General features: G+C 52.4%; 2 protein-coding genes across 4 annotated transcripts in view; both read right to left on the minus strand.

Annotated features, from left to right (window-relative positions):
* ACTN4 (actinin alpha 4) overlaps nt 1–4,107 on the minus strand; it is a 79,682-nt gene extending 75,575 nt beyond the window's left edge. For 2 of the 3 annotated variants that reach the window (XM_049899981.1, XM_049899982.1), the window contains exon 1: nt 3,881–4,106. In XM_049899981.1, the coding sequence (XP_049755938.1) occupies nt 3,881–4,042 (162 nt within the window). In that variant the 5' untranslated portion in view covers nt 4,043–4,106. Of the gene's footprint in view, nt 1–3,880 lie in introns of all 3 variants that reach the window. The other variant, XM_049899983.1, reaches the window with a different exon arrangement.
* Nucleotides 4,108–10,951: 6,844 nt separating this feature from the next.
* EIF3K (eukaryotic translation initiation factor 3 subunit K) lies at nt 10,952–24,539 on the minus strand. Its single transcript, XM_049901301.1, has 8 exons — nt 24,389–24,539; nt 23,075–23,173; nt 21,736–21,856; nt 20,467–20,541; nt 17,707–17,773; nt 17,520–17,597; nt 15,796–15,921; nt 10,952–11,019 (listed from the first exon to the last, which is right to left on the minus strand). Exons 1-8 carry the CDS (start codon nt 24,445–24,447, stop codon nt 10,988–10,990), a joined length of 657 nt encoding a protein of 218 aa, XP_049757258.1. The 5' UTR covers nt 24,448–24,539; the 3' UTR covers nt 10,952–10,987.
* Nucleotides 24,540–25,341: the final 802 nt, after the last annotated feature.

Here is a 25,341-nt window from a genome sequence, read left to right on the forward strand (position 1 = left end):
AGGGTTGCTATGAGTCAGACTCGACTCAAGGGCAACAGGTTATTTCTAAACGACAGTTGAGTACTTGGTTACTTTTTTAATTTTTTTGATAAGTACATTATTCAATTTTGAAAGCTGCTGAGGACTTGTTAGTCTGAGCCAGATCCTAAGAGGCAAGTAATTAGGATAATGAAACAAAATAACAGGTGCCTACTTTGGGGCCTCCGTCATCTGTCTTAAACAACAAAAAAACCAGAAAGACCTACATGCAAAAAACAAAACACCATCAGAACTTTCAAATAATTAACTCATACCTAGATAGCCCCAGCCAAAGGTCGGGTCTAGCTACCGAGGCCCTACAAGCAGCTATATTTCAATGAACCTGTAAGCTTAGCAAACAAGGTATTTCCTCTTGCTGCAACAGGAAGTTTCGATGAGCAGTTTTCAAGAGATCTCACCCTTCCAGGAGTGGTCAGGCTGCCCAGGTCCCTCTTAGAAATCCAGAGAGGGAAATGTGGCCCAGAAATATAACTGCTCAGACCAGACCAGTCCTTCCCCACCCCAAGAAAACAAAGGTGACCCTCCCAGGTAAAAACTGTTGCAAAACCTATTTAACAGATAATGCCTTGGTTACAGAAACCTCCAAAAGTCAGACCAAAGAGCTTCCAAGGAGAAGTGAGAAGCAATGGAAGACACACACACCCCCTTTAAAGGACCTAGGCCAATCCTTGCTTCATAATTCCTAGAATTCAATTTCACACAGTATAAGGGCCTAGAGCTGTCCTGAACACATTTTTTTTTTTTTAATTCGTGAGTATGTACACGACATTCACAGGACTGTCGCCCTCCCTGTGTCAGCTGGCCCAGCCTTGGAGAGGCAAGGACAACATGCCTTTCACTAAAGTGACATCGCAACTTAGAAACAGCCCAGCCAGCCTCTCTGGTGGGGGGAGGAGGGGGCCTCTGAGAAGGAAGGGAGAGGACATCACAAACTGGTGTCTTCCTTTCCACTACCCTTTCCCCCATTTCATAAGGATCCCTGCCCCCCCCGCCCCCCACCCCCAATAACAGGAAAGTGCACAACGATGAAGCAATATTTTTTCTCCAAAGAACAGCTAAGTGTAAATATTTGCTGGAGTAGGCATAAAGCAGGACACATTAGAATTTGACCCTTATCGAAAATTCAAAGCAGCTAGCGTTAGAAGATCTGTGAGCCACCCTTCCCCTCAATCCTGCCTGGCCCTTGAGGAAGAGTGCCTGGAGGCAGGGGGAAGGACAATGACACACTGCAGCAAGGCCTTGGGGTTCCTGCCTGGAGCCTGAACGGTGCCCCAGCCTCACCCTGGGGGCAAGGGTGACTATAGCCAGGGGTGCACACCCTAACTCCCAGAGGGAGTAGAACTGAGCTAGCAAGAGGAGTCACTTGCAGAGTGGCAGAAGACAGGAAGGCAAGGAAAAAGGAAGGTCCTTCACCCTCTGAGAAAAAAGGGTCAGGGGTCATTTTCCCAAGCACCTGGAGCCGTGTAAGTCAGATCCCAGACCTTCTCAACAGCAAACCTTTGACCCCCTGTTCCTCCTCAACTTCCCAAGTCTCTTGACAACTCTTAACCTTCTCCAACCCAGCACTGCCTCAGGTAATAAATGAGTGCTGAGCTAGATTCCCCTCCCTCAAAAAGTCAAAGTCAAGTATCTCAACCTGCCCACCCTGTGAGGTGGTCCGGGTAGCGGGGTAAGGATGCCACCCCCATCCTCACCTCACCCTCAGTTACTACTGAGGAAATTCACACAAGGTTGGTCATTTACCTAAGGTCATGCCAGGCCCCACCCCAGGCTGCCTGGAACAGCTGCTCCTTCCACTCACCCCACCTACTGGATCCCTTCCCCTCCAGTCTGGGTGGTTTGCGCTGAGCCCCAGAGCACCAACTCACACCCTGGAGAGACTTCCAGTCACACTCTCCACTCTACTTCTTAAACCCTCAAGTCTTCTGGAAAACTCCACCAAACCCACTCTCCCAGATCTTCAGAGCCCTAAAGTGTCAACATCACACACATCCAACTTTATAGAGGAGCCCTGGTGGCGCAGTGGTTAAGTGACGCAGCTGCTAACCAAGAGGTCGGCAATTCAATTCGAATCCACTAGCCACTCCTTGGAAACCCTATGGGGCAGTTCTACTCTGTCCTATAAGGTCGCTATGAGTCTGAATCGACTTGTCGGCAATGAGTATCTTTGTAGAGTCACCAAAAGGACCCCTCTGACTCCTTCTTCTCATTTTACAGATGACAGAACAGCATATAAAATCAAGAGTCTTGCCTAAGGCCAAAGAGCTCATTAGGAACAAATCTGGGATGCGAATCCAGATCTCCCAACACATTAAATGCCTCAAACTTCAAGAACCTCCCACCCTCTTCATGCACAACACTTCTGAACAACCCCTCCCAAGCACACACCCACACAACAGTCTCCTGTCTTTAGCTCTTCTTGCCCGCACTCAAACCCTCTTAGTATCACCTCAGAGCTCCCCACTCTCAGTTACATTGGATTATTCTCCCCACACACCCCAACGCCTCCTCTGGGCTTCCCACTCTACTTCTGATCTCCCTTTCACTACTGTAGGTCCCCGTTAAGCTGATTCCACACCCCAAAGTCCATCTGAAAAAAAAGACCCTGCTGTAGCACGCCCCTCCACCACCTAAAAAAAAAGAACACGATTCTCCCTGGACACCCACCTCTGCCTCCCAAAACTCCTTATTCTCTCTTACAACACATACACACACTCCCGTCCCAGGACTGCTTCTCCAGAAGCCCCCTCCGTTACCCCCAAAATTCCTTTCTCAGCGTATCCATCACACGTTCTCTTCCTAAGAAGGCTTTCGTCTTCCTAAACCAGCCTCCCTCCCAAGATCATCCACCATCCCAGCTCACATCCCTCCCCCCACCAATCTCACCTGTTCCTCCCACACTTTACTACACTTTTCAACCTTCCATCCATTCTTCAGAAACTCCTCCTCAAAACGCCCCAAATTCTCTCCACTATCTCCCTGTGGCTTCCCCAGCCTCCTGTCAATTCCTCTTATTCCTATCTCCCAATTGCCTCCTCTTCCCCTTAGAAGTGGACACCCCCCCCCCGAAATCTCACCCCATTCAAAAACTTCTTATTCACAGGTCCCCGCAACATCCATCCCTCTTCAGACGTCCAGTCCCACCAGGCCTTCTTAGTACCCATACCACAGCCTCGCACCCCACACCCTACATCTTTTCACACCCAGCTCTTTCCTGGAAGAGACCCTCATCTTCTCAGCCTCCCCAGGCCTCCCACCCCTCTTCCGACTCCTCCACTATACCTTCCTTGGGACCCCCACCCCAATTCCAGACTTCCAGATTCCCCACTCCCTTCGGAGCTCCTCAACCCAAGGCTTCCACCATTCCTCTTCAGACCCTTCTGCGCTCCAAATACCCCCCTTCATAGCCGAGCTCCTCTTCAGACTCCCAGGCCCCTGATTCCCTTCCCAGACTCTCCTGTGTCTCCTCTCAGTACCCTCAGCCCATTCCCTGAGTCTTCAGTTCCCCCTCAGACCCCAGTTCACCTTAAGACTCCCCAGTCATCTCCTCGGTCTCCCCCAATTCCCAGCCCAGACCCTCCAATTCCTTCCTGATTCCTTTTCTTTGGGTTCCCTTGCGCCCTACTCAGCCGCTAATTATTTTTCCGACCCCCAGTTCCTTCCTCGGGCTTTGCAATCCCTTTCAGGACCCCAAATCCCTTCCCAGACCCGCCAATTCCTTCCTACGTCGCCCCATCCCCGTCCGGCTGTTCAAATTCCCTCTCGGGGCCCCCAAGCCCCTGGCCGGCCCGCGGCCCCCTCCCGAGCAGCCCCCATCCCGTCCGGCCCGCGGGCCGCGCACCTTGCGCTGCTGCTTCTCCCAGGCCGGGTCCAGCAGCAGGTCCCGGTCCCAGTCGTCCTCCTGGGCCATGTAGTCGCCCATGCTGCCCCCGCCGCCGGCGCCATTGCCTGCGCTGCTGGGGCCGTACTGGTACGACTGGGTCGCCGCGTGGTAGTCCACCATTCCGCCGCCTCTCGCTCGCCCACCAGCCCGTCCGCTCCCGCCCCTCTGCCTCAGCCGCCGCCGCCGCCGCCGCCTCAGCCGCTTCAGCCCGCCCTCCGCCGGCGCCTGCGCACTGCCCGCCGCGCCTGCGCACCGCGCCGCCGCCGCCGCCGCCGCCCTCCCGCACGCGCGCGCCTGCCCGACCGAAAAGATTACTAAGACCCGCCCCGGAGCGTCCGGCGCCTGCGCAGAAACCACCCCCCGCCCCGCCTCGTCCTCGGAGGGAACTGGGCGCCCCGCCTCTCCCGCGAGACCGCGGCGTTATCCGGGCGTGGGCGGGGCCAGTCACATGAATGATTCATAAGGTGGGCCTCGCCTACCCGCCCTCCCTTGCGCAGCCGTAGAATGACTCCGCGCTCCGGGATACAGACTCGCCGAGAGCCTGCTGGGTGCGGGTCGTGTTCTACGCATTGGCGCTAAACGAGACAGACAAAACTCCCTGCCTTCATGGAACTACTTTCTAGTGAAGAGAGACTACAAACAAAAAAATGTTACAGTATATAACCCAAAGCCAAAGTATATAGTATATTCGAAAAGGGCCCTGGTGGCGCGATTGTTAAGCGCTCGGCTGCTAACCGAAAGGTCGGTGGTTCAAACCCCACGGGAGAAAGATGTGACGGTCTGCTTCAGTTAAGATGTCAGCCTAGGGAACCCTATGGGGCAGTCCTACGCTATCCTATAGGGTCGCTAGGGGTTGGAATAGACTCCACGGCGGTGGGTTTGGTGTATTCGGAGGTGGTGTTGTGGAGGAGAAATCAAGCATGAGCCGCAATGTAAATAAAGTTATCAGGGTAGGCTTCACGGAGATGGTGGGCATTTGAACGAAGACCTAAAGGACTCAGGAAATGATCACAGGAGTTAGGTTAGATTAAAAAAGGTACTGGCTGACTGGGCAGGTAAAGGATTTTGGGGGCTAGCTTTATCATTCATTCAACAAACATTTATTGAGCCCCTACTATGTGCCACCACCGCCCATCTGCCAGTTTCTCATACTGTAGTGGTTGGCATATTGGCGTGACCCTGGAAGCTATGCCACTGGTATTTCAAATACCAACAGGGCCATCTATGGTGGACAGATTTTAGCAGAGTTTCTAGGCTGAGACAGGCTAGGAAGAAAGGCCTGGTGATCTCCTTCCAAAAATGACCCAATGAAAATTTTAGGAGTCACAACAGAATATTGTCTGATATGATGCTGAAAGATGAACCCTCCTAGGTTGGAAGGCACTACGTAACAGCTGCAACAATGGACTCCAACATATCAACCATCATAAAGACGACACAGGACCAGGCAACATTTTGTCCTGTTGTACATAAGATCTCCATGAGTCAGAGCCAACTCGACTGCAACTAACAACGACTCAAGTCGGGAAACTGGCCAGCAGGGTAAAAGGAGGGGGTTGTGGCTCAGCCCAACTGCTTGGAGTGAGGGTTAGAAGACATGGCTTCTCCAAGTATGGAAGCTGCAGGGATCCTTCCCCTCCTCTGCCAAAGGCACATGAAGGGATTCAAGGTCAAGCAGAGGAAAGGCACAAGGCCCAGGGAGCAGCCTGCTTTCCCAGAGGATGCCGGGACCTGGCCAAAGATCCAGGAGTGTCAGCTGTTTCCAAAGCTAGACTGGGACTGGGCAGAGCAGGCTCTTCCTATCCACAAGCCCAGGACTTGTGTGCTGGGCCTGGCCTGGTGAGAAAGGCCCTCAGGCCAGGGTCCCTGCCTGTCTGCTCCTGGTGGGCACTGAGAAACCTCCCAGACCAAGGGCAGAGACATGGAGGGATGGCCCCAGACTATGAGGTTTAAATTAAAGATTCCCCTTAATTGCCAGCCTTGAGGCTACTTCCTGGCAGCCAGCCATGGACAGTGTAATAATAACAGCTGATGTGTCTACTGAAGTTCCCAGGGCCAGCACGCTGGGGGCTCAAAGGAGGCAGGAGGAGACCAGGAGTTCTGAGTGAAGGGACATGGCCAATGGACCCCAAGCAGCTGCTGTTGAGTCGAGTCGATTCTGACCCATGGTGACCCCATGTGTGTCAGAGTAGAACTGTGCTTTACAGAGTTTTCACTGGCAGTTACCTTTCAGAAGTAGATCATCAGGCCTTTCCTCCAAGGCACCTCTGGGTAGATTCAAATGGCCAGCCTTTTAATTAGTAACTGAGCAGTTAACCATTTGTGTCAGTGGCAGCTTTAGGTTCATCATTTCTGTGTGATCACTTCTTGGAACCCTAGAGACTTAGGTCAGAATTTATTAAGTGCTGCATCTCATTGTTAATTATACTTAGGGATATCAAAGGGGAGAGGGCTCTGTCCTCACAATGGGAACATGAGCACAGATAACAGGGACATCTAGAGGGACCATGGAGGTGGCTGCAACAGCAGCCCAGACCCCAAGTGAGCAGCGACAGGCAGCCAGCAGGGTAGAATTTGGAGACAGCAATACATTTATGACCTCTCATAGTGTGCCAAGCTCTTCACATCCCTAACTCACAATGAAAGGAAGTGGGTACTATTATGACTTTCCTCACCAATAAAGCTGAGATACACAGAGGCTAATATACCCAAAGGTCACTCAGTGGGCCTTGGAACCCAGATAGAGCCAGGCCTCTAGAGAGGGAAACTTCCTGGAGTTGGGAGTCAGCAATGGGGACAAGACATGACTTCCAAAGGAGAGCTCAAGGCCATTTCCTCTTCCCCTCCAGAGCAGCCATAGTGTCTTAGTTACCTAGTGCTGCTGTAACAGAAATACAAGTAGATAGCTTTAACAAACAGTAATTTATTCTCTCAAAGTCTAGGAGGCTAGAAGTATGAATCCAGGGTGTCCAGAGGAAGGCTTTCTCTATCAGCTCTGGAGGAAGGTCCTTGTCATCAATCTTCCCCTGGACTAGGAGCTTCTCAGCACAGGGACCCCTGGTCCAAAGGATGGGCTCTGCCCCCAATGCTGCTTTCTTGGTGGTATGAGTTTCCTCTATCTTTCTGCTCACTTCTCTCTTTTATATCTCAAAGGAGATTGACTCAAGATACAAACTAATCTTACAGATCAGGTCCTGCCTCATTAACATAACTGCCTCTAATCCTGCCTCATTAACATCATAGAGGTAAGATTTACAACACAGGAAAATCACATCAGATGACAAAATGGCAATCACACAGTCCTGGGAATCATGGCCTAGCCAAGTTGGATACACATTTTGGGGAGGCTACAATTCAATCCATGACACATGGCCAGCAGTACAGTTTGTCTCTTACACAAGGGCACCTGCCATGTGGGTGAGTGGGAGTTGTGCCCACCCAAAGAAGGTGCCTTTTGCTAACTGGAACAAACATACAGGTGGTTGGCAACATCCCAGTCCTCCTTCCTTCTACCCGCCTCAGAGCTGGCTCCTTTTCCTCACTGTCCCCAGGGTTTGGACACACCCTCATTCCTGGCCCCTGCTCTGATCTGGAGCCCAGGGCAAAGGGTGCCCTGTCTCGCCCTGGCACCCCAAATAAGGGCAACTGAGCGGGGAGGGCTGGGAAGGCCAAGGGCTCATATGCTGCCCTCACTCTCCTTCCACCAAGTTCACGCACACTGACACCCAGGAACAAAGTCCTCTGTCAGGGGCAGCCACCAACCCACACTCAGGGCTGAACATCTCCCGTGGCATTGCATTTCCACAATTTTCCAGAGAGGAAGGCACTGTGGTCCTTCCCTTACCACCTGCCCACAGATGAGACCACAGGATGGGTGGCAGGGAGAAGAATAATGTCTGGAATATCTCATGTATAAAACAGGAAGAGTCCCTGGGTGGTAAACATGGTTAACACGCTCAGCTGCTAAACGAAATGTTGGAGCTTTGAGTCCAGCTCAGAGGTACCTCAGACGAAAGGCCTAGCGACCTACCTCCCAAAGTCAGTCGTTGACAACCGTACGAAGCACAGCTCTACTATGACACACGTGGGGTCGCTGTGAGTTGGAATTGACTGAACGGCAACTGGTAAAATAGGAATAACCAACCCTGCTCAGGATCAGACGACTCGGCCAGAGGCACAAAGGAGGGGAGCAGGCTGGGGATGTGGGGTGGGGAGAGCTGCCTGGCTAAAGGGGCAACTGCTGCAAAGCTCTGGCATCTTTTTGCTTTGGGGGAACACGGGTACTGAGTATCAAGTGAATTACTTAATACTGCCCTCCTAGCCGTAGACTTTGTGACTCCCACACAATGATTGGGTGCGACTGTGTAAATGAAGCACTTGTGGCCCACCAAGAGGATTGGACAGCTTGCTGATAATGCAAATAAGGTGCTTGGAACCCCTGTGGGGGTGACACCATGCAAATAAGGTGTATGGAACCCTAATAAGGGGATTGGTCAGTTTTGCCATTCCACTAGGCTTAAAAGAGAGCCAATCTCAGTGCAGACAGGGACCTGACTACCACCAGGAAGAGATGGAAGCAGAGCACATCCTTTGGACCTGGGGTGCCTGTGCCTAGAACCTCCTAGACCCAGGAGACAGAGTTGTAACACCAGAGATGGTGAGAAGCAGCAGCAGAGGATGACAGCAGAAAAACACGAGCAGCAGAGGCAGTTAGGAGATGGCACAGTGAGCTTCCCAGACCATGGAGTGAGAAAGCTGAGCGCCTTCAGGCAGGAGGCTTGCCGGTGGACTGAGGTACCTCTGGACATGTCAGCAGAGCTACGCTTGCTGACCTACACAGCTAGAGAGCTGATGTGCCTTTGGGCCGAAACTTACTGGTGGAGTGGGGTGCCCCCTGGCACTTATTAGCAAAATTAAACAGCCTTGTAACACTTGCCCAAGCAGGGCAGAGGCTGGCCAAGGGGCATAGGGTGAGAGGTGTGCCCACGGGCATGGCTGAGAAGAGGCTGTCCTGATGGAAGAACTGTATCCTGAGTGTTCCTGAACCTGAATCATGTTACTTCCCTAAAAAACCCCACAACTCTGAATATGATCTGTGAGTTCTCAACAAATTATCAAGCCCAGCAGAGAAGTAGAGTGCCGTGAGGGGGATGGCTGGTGTCAGAATTGGTAAAAACAGCAGAGAGTGGAGGCATATCTGACCTCTGCCTCATAGGAATCAGCCTTGCACTGTTGATTTTGATTCTCCAAAAAAAATTTTTTTTTTTTTTTACCCCTTTGTAAGTTACATGTCAGGCGCCTCCGCCATGCCATTTTTACACCCTTGTTTCAGTTTTCAATTCTCAATTTTCTCGTGAAATCACTCCAAACAAAAGAGTACTGGTACCTAGTTTGCAGCCTTGGCAAAATCCCTACTGAATCTGTAATTAATAACAGCTGATTTTTTGGAAGTAGATCACTAGGCCTTTCTTTTGAGGTACCTCCAATAGGCTAGGCCCTGAATAGAGAACTTTACTGGGAAGAGATCATCAAATGCTCACAACTGGAAGAGGCTGCCATCATTCTCCCTGGGGGAAACAGAGAGAGGTGGTGTCACACAACAGGCTAAGTGACAAAGCCAGGATTTGAGGCAGACAGAACCCCTTCCCAACACACACATACAGCCTCTGCCAGGTCCACCTAGAGCCTGCTGTGAGGACCATCTCCACAGTACGGCCTCTGCCAGCTCCACCTACTGCCTGTCTGTGAAGACCATCTCCACTGTACAGCCGCTGCCAGGCCCACCTAGCACCTGTCTGTGAGAACCATCTCCACAGTACAGCCTCTGCCAGGTCCACCTAGTGCCTGTCTGTGAGGGCCATCTCCCCCAGTATGGCCTCTGCCAGGTCTAACTAGCGTCTGCTGTGCGGACCATCTCCCCAAGTATGGCTTCGGTCAGGTCCGCCTAGCACCTGTTTGTGAGGACTCTCTCCCCAAGTATGGCCTCTGCCAGGTCCGCCTAGCACCTGCTGTGAGAGCCATCTCCACAGTACGGCCTCTGCCAGGTCCACCTAGTGCCTGTCCGTGAGGACCATCTCCACAGTACGGCCTCCGCCAGGTCCACCTAGTGCCTGTCCGTGAGGGCCATCTCCACAGTACGGCCTCCGCCAGGTCCACCTAGTGCCTGTCCGTGAGGGCCATCTCCACAGTACGGCCTCTGCCAGGTCCACCTAGTGCCTGTCCGTGAGGACCATCTCCACAGTACGGCCTCTGCCAGGTCCACCTAGTGCCTGTCCGTGAGGGCCATCTCCACAGTACGGCCTCTGCCAGGTCCACCTAGTGCCTGTCCGTGAGGGCCATCTCCACAGTACGGCCTCTGCCAGGTCCACCTAGTGCCTGTCCGTGAGGGCCATCTCCACAGTACGGCCTCTGCCAGGTCCACCTAGTGCCTGTCCGTGAGGGCCATCTCCACAGTACGGCCTCTGCCAGGTCCACCTAGTGCCTGTCCGTGAGGGCCATCTCCACAGTACGGCCTCTGCCAGGTCCACCTAGTGCCTGTCCGTGAGGGCCATCTCCACAGTACGGCCTCTGCCAGGTCCATCTAGTGTCTACGGGGAAGGGCTTCAGGGAGGCCCAACTGCCAAGGCAGAAGTATCTCTCCCTCACCAGGAAACCAGGTGGCTCATTCCTGTTCACCTACTCAAGAAGGCAAAAGAGCCTGGGCCACCCAGCTACAGGGTTGGGCACCTCCGTCCTATTCACACCTTGCTCCTCCTTGCTGACTCATTGCTGCCACCCCAGTTGCCCTTCCTGTGCACAAATTCTTCCCTGCACCCCCACTCATAACCTGACAAGTCAGGAGGGTGGATGGAAGCTCTCCTGGATGGGCACGAGAGGAAGAAAGGTGGCGGAAGGACCGCTAAAGTGGCCCAGCCAGGAGAGAGTTGACTCCAGCACAGGGCTGGGCAGGGCAGAACCGGGGCCTGCTCCGGGCTCCCTCTGGTGGACGAAGGGCAGAGGCAGGAAGTCAATGAAGAGAATACGCCAGGGTTAAGTCAACAGGGCTTTATTAAAACACCTGTGAAGTTACTGGGACGAGGCCATGATGCTAGACACACCTGTGAAGAGAAGGGAAGACCAGGTCAATGTGGGAGGAATGGGAGACGAACCTCCAGCCACCAACCATGGCAGATCTCAAAGCCCTTCTGGGCCCAGGTCATCGGCACAAAGGCAGTTGGGGCAGTAGTTAAAAGCTAGACTCTGAAGCAAGGAAGCCTAGGTTCAAATCCCAACTCTGCCATTTACCAGGTGGGTGACGCTAGGCAAATTACTTAACATCTCTGTGCATCAGTTTCCCTACCTGTCAAATGGGGATGACAACAGCATCCACCCCATACGATGGCTGTGAGGATTAAACGAAGGGCTTAGAGCAATGCCTGGCACTAAGGAAGTGTTGTTATTACATTCTATTTGCAAGATACTCGTTAACAACCTGTGTTAAGCAGATGACACAACCTTGCTTGCTGAAAGTGAAGAGGACTTGAAGCACTTACTAATGATCAAAGGCCACAGCCTTCAGTATGGATTACACGTCCCCATAAAGGAAACAGAAGTCCTCACAACTGGACCAATGAGCAACATCATGATAAACAGAGAAAAGATTGACGTTGTCAAGGATTTCATTTTATTTGGATCCACAGTCAGTACCCATGGAAGTAGCACTCAAGAAACCAAAGGACACACTGCATTGGGCAGATCTACTGCAAAAGACCTCTTTGAAGTGTTGAAAAGCAAAGATATCACCTTGAAGACTAAGGTGTGCCTGACCCAAACCATGGTGCTTTCAATCACCTTATATGCATGTAAAAGCTGAGCAGTGAATAAGGAAGACAGAAGAAGAATTGATGCCTTTGAATTATGGTGTTGGCACAAAATATTGGATATACCATGGACTGCCAAAAGAGTGAACAAATCTGTCTTTGAAGAAGTACAACCAGAATGCTCCATAGACGCAAGGATGGCGAGACTGACTGCATCTTACATACTTTGGACACATTGTCAGGAGGGATCAGTCCCTGGAGAAGGACATCATGCTTGGCAGGGTACAGGGTCAGCAGAAAAGAGGAAGACCTTCAACGAGGTGGACTGACACAGTGGCTGCAACAATGAGTTCAAGCATAACAATAACTGTAAGGATAGCGCAGGAATGGGCGATGTTTCGTTCTGTTGTGCAGGGGGTTGCTGTGAGTTGGAACCAACTTGATGGCACCTAACAACCACCACCAAGCACAAGACTTGGGTCGCCTCATTGCAGAATCCTGCTCAAGGGAGTTCTTACACACAGGGAGTCCCCAACACACAGGGGCTCATCTAACTTGGAGGTGAGGTTCCATTGTCCAGGAGTGCAGATAACTGGCCATTCAGTGCTGTTCCTTAGTCATCTAGTGCTGCTATCACAGAAATACCACAAGTAGATGCTTCAGCAAACAGACTTATTCTCTCCTTGTCTAGGAGGCTGGAAGTCTGAATTCAGGGTGCCAGCTCCAGGGGTAGGGTTTCTCTCTCTGTCAGCTCAGGATGAAGGAACTTGTCATCAATGTTCCCCGTGGTCTAGGAACTTCTCAGTGCAGGGACCTTGGGCTCAAAGGACATACTCCACTCCTGGCTCTTCTTGCTTGGTGGTAATGAGGTTCTTCTCTCTGCTTGCTTCATCTCTTTCATACCTCAAAAGAGATTTACTCAAGATACAATCTAATCCTGTAGACTGAGCCCTCCCTCATTAACAAAACTGCCTCTAATCCTGCCTCATTAGCATCACAGACGTCAGGATTACAACACATAGGAAAGTCACATCAGATCACAAACTGGAGGACAACCCCACAATACTGGGAATCATGGCCTAGCCAAGTTGACAAATATTTTTGGACACAATTCAATCCATAACACTCAACTAAGTACCCAAATCAACTGGTGTGAACTGAGAAGATATGTTGTCCAATCTGTATCTTTAAAATATCAGAATCTCACTCAAGAGGGTGGACAGAAGACCCAGGGCCCAAGGAACTCACCCCTGTGCCTTGGTTCTTCCTGTAAGGCATCCCCTCAGCGAGCAGACTGATGAGGCAGCACAAGCTGACTGAGGAGCTATTTCATCCTGTTTCTTACTTGAGCAATCGGTCGAGTCTGTGTTAGCTAAACGTGTATGACGGTGATAGTAACCATGGTTACCACTTACTAAGCTGTGTAACTTGCTCTTCACAAAGTGTTATACGCGGGTCATCTCACCTCACACAACTCCGTGTTGTTGTTAGGTGCTGTCAAGTTGGTTCTGACTCACAGAGACCCTGTGCACAACAGAACAAAACACTGCCCAATCCCGCGCCACCCTCACAGTTGCTGCCATGCTTAAGCCCACTGTCGCAACCACTGTGTTGATCTACCTCGAGGGTCGTCTTCTTTTTCACTGACTCTCTACTTTATCAAGCATGATGTTTTTCTCCAGGAACTGATCCCTCCTGACAATGTGTCCAAAATATGTGAGACGTGGTCTCCTCATCCTTGCTTCTAAGTAGCATTCTGGCTGTATTTCTTCCAAGATAGATTTGTTCACTCTTTTGGCAGTCCACGGTATATCCAATATTTTGTGCCAACACCATAATTCAAAGGCATCAATTCTTCTTCGGTCTTCCTTATTCACTGCCCAGCTTTTACATGCATGTAAGGCGATTGAAAACACCATGGCTTGGGTCAGGCACACCTTAGTCTTCAAGGTGACATCTTTGCTCTTCAACACTTTAAATAAAAAGGTCCTTTTTTTTTTTTTTTGCAGCAGATCAGCCCAGTGCAGTGCGCCCTTTGATTTCTTGACTGCTGCTTCCATGGGTACTGACTGTGGACCCAAGTAAAATGAAATCCTTGACAACTTCAATCTTTTCTTCGTTTATCAGGATGTTGTTTATTGGTCCAGTTGTGAGGACTTTTTTCTTTATATTAAGGTGTAACCCACACAGAAATCTGTGGTCTTTACTCTTCATCAGTAAGTGCTTCAAGACCCCTTCACTTTCAGCAAGCAAGGTTGTGTCATCTGCATACGCAGGTTGTTAACGAGTCTTCCTCCAATCCTGATGCCCCGTTCTTGTTCATACAGTCCAGCTTCTTGGATGCTCAGCATACACAGCAAATAGTATCCGTTTCTTCTGTTCAAACGACTCCCTGTTGAGCCCTGTACAGATTCCCTACGAGGGCAATTAAGTGTTCTGAATGCCCATTCTTCGCAGTGTTATCCATAGTTTGTTATGATCCACACAGTCGAATGCCTTTGCATGGTCAATAAAACACAGGTAAACACCCTTCTGGTATTCTCTGCTTTCAGCCAGGATCCATCTGACATCAGCAATGAGATCCCTGGTTCCACGTCCTCTTCTGAATCCGGCCTGAACTTCTGGCAGTTCCCTGTTATACACTGCTGCAGCTGATTTTGAATGATCTTCAGCAAAATTTTGCTTGCGTGTGATATTAACGATATTATTCAATAATTTCTCTGTTTAGATGGATCACCTTTCTTGGGAATGGGCATAAATATGGATCTCTTCCAGTGGGCTGGCCAGGTAGCTGTCTTCCACATTTCCTGGCACAGACGAGTGAGCACCTCCAGCGCTGCATCTGTTGGCTGAAACATCTCAGCTGGCATTCCATCAACTCCTTCAGTGCTGCCCAACCCCGTGAGGTGGATGTTACCGCTCATTAGCAATTTACAATAATGGAACCCATCCTATAGGGTGAAGTGAGCATTAAATAACTAATAAACGGAAAGTACCATACAGTACTCACTACAGTTATTGCTACTGTCATCCCCATTTTTTAAATGAAAAAAACTGAGGCACAGAGAAAACCCCAGCTCCAGAGCCCGCAGAGCTAAGCGTCCTGCTGCGTTTCAGTGGGTGCCAGGGCTGAGGCCTGAGAGCCCCCAAGGATGAAAGAGACTTCCTGGAATCAGTAAGGGTTGGGGGGTTCCTTACAAGGCCCCTCTAGGCTCCGGGAAGTCTTGTTGAGTGTTGCAAGGCAGGACCTGGGCCTGGAAATACCAGGGAAGGACACCAAGCACTGCCCATATCCCTCCCTGGCGAGCAGCCCTGTCAAAGGCCAGTGGCCTCTAGAAGGTAAGCATTTCCCAGGCCCCGTGCAAGAAATCTCTACCTGTGTCCTTCGGGCCTCGGTCCTAGTCTCTGTGGAAGGGTGCCTTCCTCCACCCCCTTGGCCCTTGTCTCTATGGAAGGGCGCCTTCCTCCCACCCCCTCAGCCCTGGTCTCTGTGGAAGGGCGCCCTCCTCCCACCCCCTCAGCCCTGGTCTCTGTGGAAGGGTGCCTTCCTCCACCCCCTTGGCCCTTGTCTCTATGGAAGGGCGCCTTCCTCCCACCCCCTTAGCCCTGGTCTCTGTGGAAGGGCGCCTTCCTCCCACCCCCTCAGCCCTGGTCTCTGTGGAAGGGTGCCTTCCTCCACCCCCTTGGCCCTGGCCTCTATGGAAGGCCGCCTTCCTCCCACCCCCTCAGCCCTGGCCTCTGTAGAAGGGTGCCTTCCTCCCACCCCCTCGGCCCTGGCCTCTATGGAAGGGTGCCTTCCTCCCACCCCCTCAGCCCTGGTCTCTGTGGAAGGGTGCTTTCCTCCACCCCCTCAGCCCTGGTCTCTGTGGAAGGGCGCCTTCCTCCCACCCCCTCAGCCCTGGCCTCTGTGGAAGGGCGCCTTCCTCCCATCCCCTTGGCCCTGGCCTCTATGGAAGGCCGCCTTCCTCCCACCCCCTTAGCCCTGGCCTCTATGGAAGGCCGCCTTCCTCCCACCCCCTTGGCCCTGGCCTCTACGGAAGGCTGCCTTCCTCCCACCCCCTCAGCCCCACTCACTGTCAAAGTCAATCTTCTCCACAATATTCTTGGGTTTAATGCTCTCCTCCTGGCTACAGATGAAGATCTGGCCCGACTCGTCAGTGCTCCAGCCGTACTTACTCATCCACACCTTCAGCTGGCTGTCTGCAGGGACATGGGGCAGCACGGGGGCTTCAGTCACCCCAATCCCAACACCCCAGGGAGCCTGGGAGCCAAGGGAATCGAGGCTTCGCCAGGCCAGGGCACCCCTGTTGCCTGACTGCTTCAGACCAGACCAGAAGCCACCTGCATCTTCTCTCCAGGCCATGACAGCCTGACAGGTCCCATTGTGGCCGCCCTGCCCTTCCAGAGCTCGTCTTCCTACCTGCAGCCAGGGGCAGCTTTTTTGTTTTCTCACATTTAACAGCACATGGATTCTGCCTTCACTTCTTTGTATTTCTCTCCCTTCCCTCCCAGTGAAAATCTTGGCTCCTAACAAGAGTAATGTGTTTACTTGTCTGCTTTTGCCCACAACCCACAAGACATGGTTTCCAAGTTCCAATGCTGTCATTCCCACTGACAATAAGCCTTTGCGTCAAGTTTGAGTATTTCTTCGTAGTTCTTTTTTTGTCCCTGGAAAATATGCTAACGAGAACGTACGGCCAGGCGACTGTGTTCCGTGACTTGAATTAATTCTCTCCTGTACGAGTGTTACCAATTTTGTCAACGCGATTAGAAGATTCGGTTGCTTCTCTTTACTCAATTCTCAGGTTGGTGCTATGCCCCTTTGGCTCTGTTGCACTCTTTTATAACGTACAACAGCTACCTAGGGAAAGCCCTTGGTATACTGCTTGACACAAAGTATCTAAATAAAAGCAGTCTTCTGCTAGATTGGGGAAACATCAAATGTTTTGTTATCACAATTTAAAAACAAAAAATGTCACTTTGGCTACTAAAAAACTACCTGGATCAAATGGCAAAAAAAAAAAAAAAACATGGGAAGTCTCACCCCCAAGCCCACCCTGCTCCTCCTCATTCCTACCCCGTCTCTTGGGAGTCATCGTTTTCCTCCCTACTTTTTTTTGATAAAAGCAAATACATACACATACGCACATATGAACACGGTACTATTTTTCTTTTTTGGAGAAATCTTTTAATAACGTAAACTCAGTCCTGTCCCTCCTCTGTGGCTCTATCTCACTCCGGTAAAGGACACGGCCGTCAGGAGGCCCCATGCAGTCTGGGGGCTCCCCTCCAACCACTGCCCCTCCGACCTCTCCCCCAGCCTCGCCCGCACACTCTGCTCCAGCCCCACTGGCCCTCACTGCCCCAGGAGCACAAGCGGCCCAAAGCACAGCCTCCCTCAGGAGCTCCCCTCTGCACTGCCCCCGGCTGCCCACCTTGCTTCACGAGGGACCCGCACTCCACGAGGGAATGGCTCCAGTGCTGCCACCTCCTCCTGTCTTGTACACGTACATCCCAGTCTGCTGTCTTGCTACCTCCGTGAGAACCAAGCTGCGTATCCTGTCTTGTCCACTGTGGCGTCCCCACGGCCTAGCACAGTGCCTGGCATTCATGCAGATCAGTGAATGAATAGCCTAAGATATCCCCCGAGGAAGGGACGTCTTATACACACTGTGGTTACCCTCCTGGACTGGGCCTTCAGTCACACCTGGTGAGGCAGACATGGGCCCATCTGCCACACTGGCCAGGTTAACTGGCCCTGACCACCAGATTTTCTCCTAGATTTACAAGGACCTTACCCGTCAGATCCCCAAGCATCTCGGCCAGCAGCCAGCGGTCAATGTGCTGGTAAGTGATGCCCACCACATGGCAGATAACTGGGGGGTCAGAGACAAAAACAGTGAGGGGCCGCCCCCCTAAGACTCTGCTCCCACTCCCCACCCCGTTCCCTCCCAATAGGGGGGTCGGGCACAGGGAGGGGCTTACATTTTCGGACAGAGTCTTCAAAGCCTGTAATGCCTTCCAAGAGGTCCATGTTTTCATCCAAAGCTTGCTGTGAGGGGAAGAAGAACATTCACGATGACGCTAACATTAATTACAACAGCAGCTGATATGCCAGGAGTCACCTCGCATGCCAGGCACTCTCCTGTCGTAACCCGGACATAACAGTTACTGTGCTCATGCCCATTTTAGAGATTAGGAAGCCAAGGCGCGGAGCACCTAAAATGATTTGCCCAAGGTGGTAGAGGTGGGTTTGAACCCTGGCAGGCAGGACACAAGAGAGGGGACAGATACAGATTAGCAAGCCGCACTCAACCACCTCCCCTTGCTCCTGTCTGGCTCAGGGTGAAAGTCAAAGCCCTACCGTGGCCTATGAGACCCACATCACCTGCCTCTGTCACCTGTGAGTGCGTCTCCTCCTACCCGCCCTGCTCCAGCTACATGGCCTCCTCAATACTCCTCCAACAGGCCAGGACGCTCCTGCCTCAGGGCCTTTGCATGGGCTGTTCCTGTGTGGAAGTCCCTTCCCCAATGGCCAGCACCTTCACTTCCTTTAGATCTCTGCTCAGACGTCACCTTCCCAGCAAGGGCTCCCTCCCACACCTGTGAGGGGATGAGGTGGAGCCCACCAGGACACTCTGAAGGCTCAGCCAGTGAGGCAGAAGGAGAAAACCAGGAGAGCAGTAGTCCTGCTTGAATCAAGTGTTCAGGAGCAGAGCATGATCACCCGTCTCAGTGGCGGCCAGCGGGGCAGCTAAGGTGAGGCCTGACTGCTAGCCTTGACAAGGGTGGTTTCAGTGGAATGTGTGGGGGTGGGAAATTAAAGTCTGAATAGAGTGGGTTCAAGCGAGCAGGGAGGGAAGCAGAAACAGCACGGACAACGCACTCCAGTAGCAGAGTGACCAAATGTTCCTGTTTGTCCAAAACTGAAGGGTTTCCTGGGATGTGAGACTTTAAGTTTTAAAACCAGGAGAGTCCCAGGCAAACCAGGACAGGTGGTCCCTCTACCCAGGAGTGTGGCCGTAAAGAGATGTAGACAAAAGGGGGAGCTGATGGGGAACGTGGAGGTCAAGGATGCTTTTTACTTTTTAGATAGAACTAACTGCATGTTAGAAACCCTGGTGGCATGGTGGTTAAGTGCTACAGCTGTTAACTAAGAGGCTGGCAGTTCAAATCCGCCAGGCGCTCCTTGGAAACTCTATGGGGCAGTTCTACTCTGCCCTATAGAGTCACTATAAGTTGGAATCGACTCGACAGCAGTGGGTTTGGTTTCTTTTTTTAACTGCATATTAGAGGTGCTTCTATACTGAGAGGAATAGTCCAGAATAAGTGCGATGCTACAGGGGAGTCAGGGAGAGCTCCGAGTGGACCCAGTGTGCTGTGGGTGGCCTTAGACAACCCCTCACCCCTGAGAGAGTAAAGTGTGAGTCAGCTGCAGGTGAGGTGCTGGGATCAGCCATGGGCGGAATGCCAGGACTAGGGGCAGGAGCACACACAAGTTCTGCCTTGACTGCTTCTGTCTTCCCACGAAACAATAAGCCAGACTAAGTTGGCGTGAGTAGAAGGGGAAGAGACAAGAAGGCAGAAAAGATGTCCAGGGCAGCTAGAGGGGGGACAAGCTGGGCCAGGAAGCCAGCCTGCTCAGGGAGCTGAATGCTGTGGGCTCCAGGAAGCGATGTGCTCCTGGTGGCTGTTTCTCTAGCCGCGTTCATCGTTACCAGGTGGGTGCGGACAGGGTGGGGAAGGAAGCAGGACAGGAGAACATGAACAACAGAGGGCTGGAGCTGCTGGTGCTGATCAAGGTAACAATGGTGGGTTAGGGACCTTCTGCAAGTGAGCTGGGAAGGCAGAAGGAAGCAGTCAGAGGATGGAGACGTTCGAAATCTACAGGAGGAGGAGAGGCACCATTACCAATGAGGACAAATCTAGTGAGGGCAGTAGGCCCACACCCTAGCCAGAGATCAGAATTACCGGAGATAATTTTCAAAATCCCAAAGCCTAGATGACACCCAGGCTCTGTGAGGGCAGAACCCAAGTGTCAGTATTTTTTAAAGCTCCTCCGGGGTTTAACGTGCTGCAAAGAACTGGACGAGAACATGACTATGGGGGTGAGTGTGCCAGGTGGAGGGCTAGAGAGCTGAACAAGAGAGCAAGGAACCAAGAGGTCGATGGTAAAGGATCATCATCTGACTGGGCAGAGTGGCCCTGAGTAGGAGCTAGATCCAGGGACTGTGGCTGATACCCACAAAGCCAGTTAGTACGTGATTGTGATCAACGCTGACGGCATGAGCTTCAGGACTGGGGGCTTCGGGCAGGGGAAGGGGGAGATGGCTCTGTGAGTGGCGGGGAGGAACAAAGAGGCGAGGTGGCCAACTGCCCGACTTGGGGGCTGCAGGACAAGGCACAGCCTCAGTGAGGGCCCAGGCTCTGGTCACAGCAAGAAGGAAGAATGTGCAGAGAAAAAGCTAATGGAAGGTTTCTACTTATGACAGATGACAAGTGCCAGAGAGCCCAGATGAAGGATGCAGAGGAGAAGCGAGGGACAGACTCAGCCTTGGCCTCGTGGGCTCTGTGTGAGGAGGATAATGGTCCCACAGGATCACGCACACAATGCACAGAGCACAGGGCCCTTCACCACAGAGGCAGCCAATGGTCTGCTCACCACGGCCCAACCCCACTGACCCTGGACCCACCCAGCCTGTCCTGGGACCCACCCAGCCTGTCCTGGGACCCAAAGAAAGTTACCCAGAAGGCCTGGAAGTGGCAGGTCTCCAGCAGGTCTCCGAGGTATAGAATTTGTCGGATCGGCCGCTCTTCTTGCTGGGAGGAGGAAGCGTTAAGGGAAAACGGCCTTGGAGCCTGAAGAGGCTGGTGTTGGGTCCTAAATCATCCCTCCCCACCTAACTTTTCTTCCAAAGGCCCAGAAGAAGTGGGAAACAAACCCCTCTTATTTCTTCTGTGGACACACGCAGGACAGTGTGTGCCCTATTACCGTAACAGCAAGAGATGAGAAATAACGTATGTGTCCACCGAGGAGAGCGATGCAAATAAACTCAGCATATCCATACTCTGGGATCGAGTCACTCACAGCACCGACGAGGGAGAGCTTGCTGAGACACACAATGACATGAAAAAAGCAAGATGCAGACAAGTGTGCCTAACATCCAACCGTATGGATGGGGAAAAATACGTGCATATAAACACACATCCGTATTTACATAGCCACAGAATACCCGTGGAGCAGTACCCAGGAACTACAAACAACTGCTGCCTCATGGGAATGGAGTGCCGCAGCCATGGGACAGGGGAAGGAAGAAGCCTGGCGTTTTCACTGCCTATTCCCTTGTATTTTTTTGGTATTCTTTCATGCTTTCCAATTTAGGTGCCATATGCCTTTGTTTTTGAAAGCTATCAAAACAGGGTCCTGTCCCTTGCCCGGGCCCCAGTCACAGCCCCCATCCTCTCCTGCTTCTTGCCTGGTGGTGCCTCCTCAGCTGAGAACCCTGAGGGGAATCTGTCTAAAGCATTAATCTACCTGTATTGCTGAGCTTTTTAAAGTGTTTTGTGGCTTCCCAGCACCCTTTTTGAGTCTGACCACATTCCAGTTTAAAACCTATGGCAAGCCTAAGCTGAACTTCCTCTGCCATCTCTAAAAGATGGCACCAAGTTGTTCTTTCCCTCCAGGCCTCCCTACATGCTGTTCCGTCTGCCTGGATCGCCCTTTCCGAGCTCTTCACCTAACTCCTCATCTTTCAAAAGTTCTCTCCTCCAGGAAGCTTCCCCTAACCTCCAGAGCAGGGTGAGGTGCCTTCTCTGGCTCCCCAGCCCTGACCACTCTGAGCTATAACTCACAGGGACCCGTCTGTTTCCTCCAATGGACTGTGAGCTACAGGAGGGCAGGCCCTGGCCTAGAGCAGGCACTCAGTGTTTGTGGATGAAGCCACAGCCACATCCCTGGGAGCTCACCTACACCCACCTCCCCTGCAAACCCTGGCCCCAGAGCTGGAAGGATACGTGTGCCTGGTCGATCATACACTTGCACAGCGTGAAGTCGGTGTGGGGCAGGTTGGTGAGGGCCTTCAGCAGGATCTGCGCAGTGACGGTGGTCTGGAAGAAGGCTGGGTTGAACTGGTACCTGAGAAGGGCAGTAAGAGACACAGCAACAGTGGCACCTCCAGGTCCCCGAGATGCACCAGGTACCCATCAGACTGCCCACTGCTTTGGCCACACAAGGCTGTGGAGCTCGGGAGGTGGACATGCCTGGGCTCCACTTCCAACTGCAACACTTTGTGGCTGCATGACCTTCATCTTCCTCAGCCACACGCTCCTGCTCTATAGAGGAGGACAGTTAATACACACCATCGCCCAACGAGGCAGGTATTGTTATAAGTGATTCACGTATGTAAGAGTATACAACAAGTACCTGGTGCAGTGGTTAAGGATCTAGAGCCAGACTGCCTGGATTTAAACTTCCCGGCTAGGTGACCTCAGATTACGTGTTTTAAATTTTCTGTCCTTCAGTTTCCTCCCTTGCAAATGGGGATAAGAACAACCATACCTCACAGAAACAACAGAGCAATTAAACCAGTTAATACGTACAAAGTATAACACCCAGCTAGCACATGGTGGGGGCTCACTAAGCAGTGATCCTCACCAGTAACAAACCAAACAATCCCACAATTTCAAACATCATCATCCCAGTTTCACAGATGAAAAACCCGAGGCTGCATAATCTGCGAAGATTACCCAGTTGGTCGTGTGTCAAAGAAAATACTTGAGAGAAGTAATCAAATGCCCATCGACAGGAGAAAGGGGAATTAGAATGGAGTCACACACCTTACAGCAACAACAAACTGCTGCTACAAAAAACTGGATGGCACTCACAGATCCACCACTGAGCAGACGCCAGACGCAGGACTCCACGTGTGCAAACTTCAGACGCAAACCTGAGCGGAGCCAGTCAAGACGCAGGCACATGTGGTAAACTATCACATAAAGCCTTGCTGCCAGAGCGAAGAGGAGTTGCCAAAATGGGGGGGGGGGTGAGGTGGTCGGCACAGAGCATGTAGGCAGAGAGCTCCCGGGGCACTAGCGACACCTGACGTTGCTGTATGGATGGCGACTGCGTGAGTGCCTGTTTACAGTTCCTTGTTACCTTGCACATTCATCTTCTGTACTACTATCCTATACACATGTTTCCAATTGGTTTTTTAAAACTCAGCTTCCTTGATTTCCTGGTCTTGCATATCAAGAGAAGCCACATCCTGCAGGCTAACTTCCCAGTCCTCCCCACGTTGAAAGTAGCACCCTGCTGGCTGCTGGCATAGGGATGGGGGCGGGGGCAGATACTCACAGCTTCAGGACAGCGAGGTTGGCTTCCAGGTCATAGGCATTCTCCTTGGCCTGCGTCTCCACATAGCGCTCCAGGGTGGCCAAGTTCTCAGGATTATACCTAGAGGAGGAAGAAAATGGGTAAACAGAAAGGAGACAGGAGCTGAGCCCACTTTACGAGGCCAGGGGGCCACTATGACCTGCTCCTCCCTCCCTTCCTTCCCTCTAAATCTGGCACGGGACACTTGTCCCGCCCCAATCTTGAATCAGCTCCATAATCTCTAATAAAATCTCTCCACATACCAGATCTCTCACCCAAGCTCCAGTCCCACTGGAGCCCTGGGTCTTGTCCTAGATGCCTCCACCACCTTGCAGCCTGTATACCTGGCCCCTTAAACACCTCTGCCACCCAACCCCTTAGCCTCTCTCCAGGCTCCCACCCTGGTTCAGTCCCATCCTTTCCTGTCTGGGTCCCTTCATAGCCTTTCACTGGTCTTCCACCTTTCTCCAGACTCCTCCCGCCACCGCCCCCCATCCACACAATAGAGAAGTCTTTCTAAAGCATAAACGTGACCACGTCCCTCTCCTGCTTAAAATCATTCCATGGCTCCCCAGTGCCCTCCCTCCATGATGTGGCCCCTAAGCTCATTTCCTCTCAAAGCATTTGTCCATAGTGTTTCTTCTGCCCAGAACTCCTTTCTTCCTTTTCTTGCCCAGTTCAAGTCTTCCCATTATCTTTCTTCGCCTGTCTCATTCTCACTTGTCTTTCAGGTCTTAATCTAGACTTCACCACCTTCAAAAAGCCTCCCTTGGCCCAAGCTAGATCAGGTGTCTCCCCTACCTCAGGCTTCCAGAGCCCCCTATATTTCCCCATTCCATTCCGAACCCCCTGCGTGTGCCTCCCCCATCCCAGCCTAACCATTCCCGCGTATCACTCTTATCGCCTCTGGACTGGGAACTCCGTGAAAGCACGGTCTGCAGCTATCTTGGTCAATTCTAAGCCCCAGCATCGCCCAGCACTGACAGAGTCGGTAACAGTGACCAGTGAGTGACATGAGGGGCCAAAAAAGGCGAGGCCGAGGCACTGACACAGTGAGAAACTGAGGAACAGAAACAGAGGGAGAGCAAGTGATAAACAAGGTTCTCTCCTGCCTCTAGACCTCTGCAGTGCTGTCTCCTTAGACATTTCCTCCTCCAGAACGAGACTTCCACATGGAGAATGACAGAGACCCCAGCCCAGGACAGCCACGGGACCCTGACTACCCTTCGATGTCTCCGGAAAGCCCTCTCCTCCACCCCGCTTGGCCAGAAGCGCTCCCCCCAACGGGACTCAGACCTGTCGATACCCTTGAGCAACTTGCCCACGTTCGCTCTCATCTGCTCAAACATTGCCATGGCCACCGGCGCCCCCACACCCGGGCTGGAGTAGCAGACCGCGCCGGCACGGGGCCCTCGAACACCGGAAGCGGAAGGGGTGATGGAAGAAGAAATACGTCATTGTTATCGTCCGGCCCCGGGAGGTGACTCTTGCAGCGGCAGCAGTCACGCTTTCCGGCTACCACGTGACTTCTTCCCAGCAGACGCAAACGGCGCGTGCGCACTCGCTCCATCTGAGCAGGCCCAACGGAGTGAGAAAAAGCTCAGTCTACCGCGATGCGCAGGCGTCTTTTCGGGGCGAGGGGCGGGGTTAAGCTTTTCCCGGGCCTCGCGTTCCTAGTCTCAGGACACCGGCCTGTGTGCCCGCGAACTCTCCGGGCGGGAGTCTGAGCACTAATGGCATACACACTCGTCCTCTTGCACGCGGCTGTGAACTCATACTTGTGCGGGAATGCACGTAGTAGCCCTTCCCTCGGGCCATGGCCAAGTCCCGAGGGGTGTGCTCTCTGAGGTTCTGCCCTCCCCCCTTCCCTCCACCTCCGTCCCAGACGTGGCCGCTAGAGGCAGAATCCTGAGCTCTCCAGTTTCAAGTCCTGGACCGTGGTCCCCATCCTTCATGGCAGCTCCACGGGTAGAAGTTCGCAGGGCTTGAGTAAGGGGCTCCTGGACCCGCTGCATCTTCCCAGTCCCCATTAAGCCCCAGGCTTCGGAGCGAAGGCGAGCAGCCGCAAATGTGCGATCAAGAGCTATGTGTATACAGGCTGCACGCTACAAGCGTGAGCGCACAGACGTGTGTTTCATGTGTTCTGGGTACATGCACGTTTGTGCACACGGGTATACAGACATGTACCACGTCTACAGATTTGCACACCCCACAGGCGGTAACACATAAGTGCATGTATGTATCCCAGG

The sequence above is a fragment of the Elephas maximus genome, chromosome 11, assembly GCF_024166365.1.
Source record: "Elephas maximus indicus isolate mEleMax1 chromosome 11, mEleMax1 primary haplotype, whole genome shotgun sequence".
Taxonomy (NCBI): domain Eukaryota; kingdom Metazoa; phylum Chordata; class Mammalia; order Proboscidea; family Elephantidae; genus Elephas; species Elephas maximus.

Excerpts from the sequence above, each read along its gene's own strand:
- EIF3K (XM_049901301.1), bottom strand. The coding sequence starts at position 24,447 with ATGGCAATGTTTGAGCAGATGAGAGCGAACGTGGGCAAGTTGCTCAAG. Across the intron at positions 20,542-21,735 it reads GTATGATCGACCAGGCACAC|CAAGAAGAGCGGCCGATCCG; the intron begins GTATCCTTCCAG and ends TCCTCCTCCCAG. Across the intron at positions 17,774-20,466 it reads GCCACTTCCAGGCCTTCTGG|CAAGCTTTGGATGAAAACAT; the intron begins GTAACTTTCTTT and ends TTCCCCTCACAG.